Raw genomic sequence first — 611 nt, forward strand, 5'->3', positions numbered from 1 at the left:
ATGATGAAATGAACATCCACATGGGCCTGCCTCCGAAGGAGGACAACAAGGTTGTTACATTAATGTTACATGTTTTCAGCTTGGACCTATAAAAGCCTATAGCCCTTTTATCCAAATTTCATAACTCACCTAATCTCAAAAATTTTCTACACTTTCTATTCTTCGGAAGTATATCTCTTTATCGCAAATTAAAATTTTCAAAAATGATAAGTACAAAGAAGCTCATCAAGATGGCAAGGAAGTGGCAGAGAATAGCGATTGCTAGCAGGAAGAGGGTTTCTTGGCGAAGACCAGTGACCGATGAAGGTCATTTTGTTGTATACACAACTGATGGAAGACGATTCATGATTCCCTTGGCGTATCTAGAGACTGATATTTTCAGAGAACTATTAAGAATGGCAGAGGAAGAATTCGGCATAGCTGCTTCGGTGCCAATTACCTTGCCGTGTGATTCAAGTTTGTTGGAGTACATCATCTCTATGATCCAAAAGTATGTAGCGAAGGACTTGGAGAAAGCACTGATTGCGTCTTTGGCGAGCTGTAGATACTCGTCCATAGCTGAACATCAACAGCAAAATAGGGAACAACATTTGCTCATCTCGAGTTTCTAA

The 611-nt window shown here is 39.9% G+C and overlaps 1 protein-coding gene across 1 annotated transcript; it reads left to right on the forward strand.

Moving 5' to 3' along the window:
* Nucleotides 1–203: 203 nt before the first annotated feature.
* Nucleotides 204–611, forward strand: LOC141649859 (auxin-responsive protein SAUR64-like). The gene has a single exon (XM_074458532.1). The coding sequence runs from the start codon at nucleotides 204–206 to the stop codon at nucleotides 609–611; it is 408 nt and encodes a 135-aa protein (XP_074314633.1).

This window comes from Silene latifolia, chromosome 3 (assembly GCF_048544455.1).
Source record: "Silene latifolia isolate original U9 population chromosome 3, ASM4854445v1, whole genome shotgun sequence".
Classification (NCBI taxonomy): Eukaryota; Viridiplantae; Streptophyta; class Magnoliopsida; order Caryophyllales; family Caryophyllaceae; genus Silene; species Silene latifolia.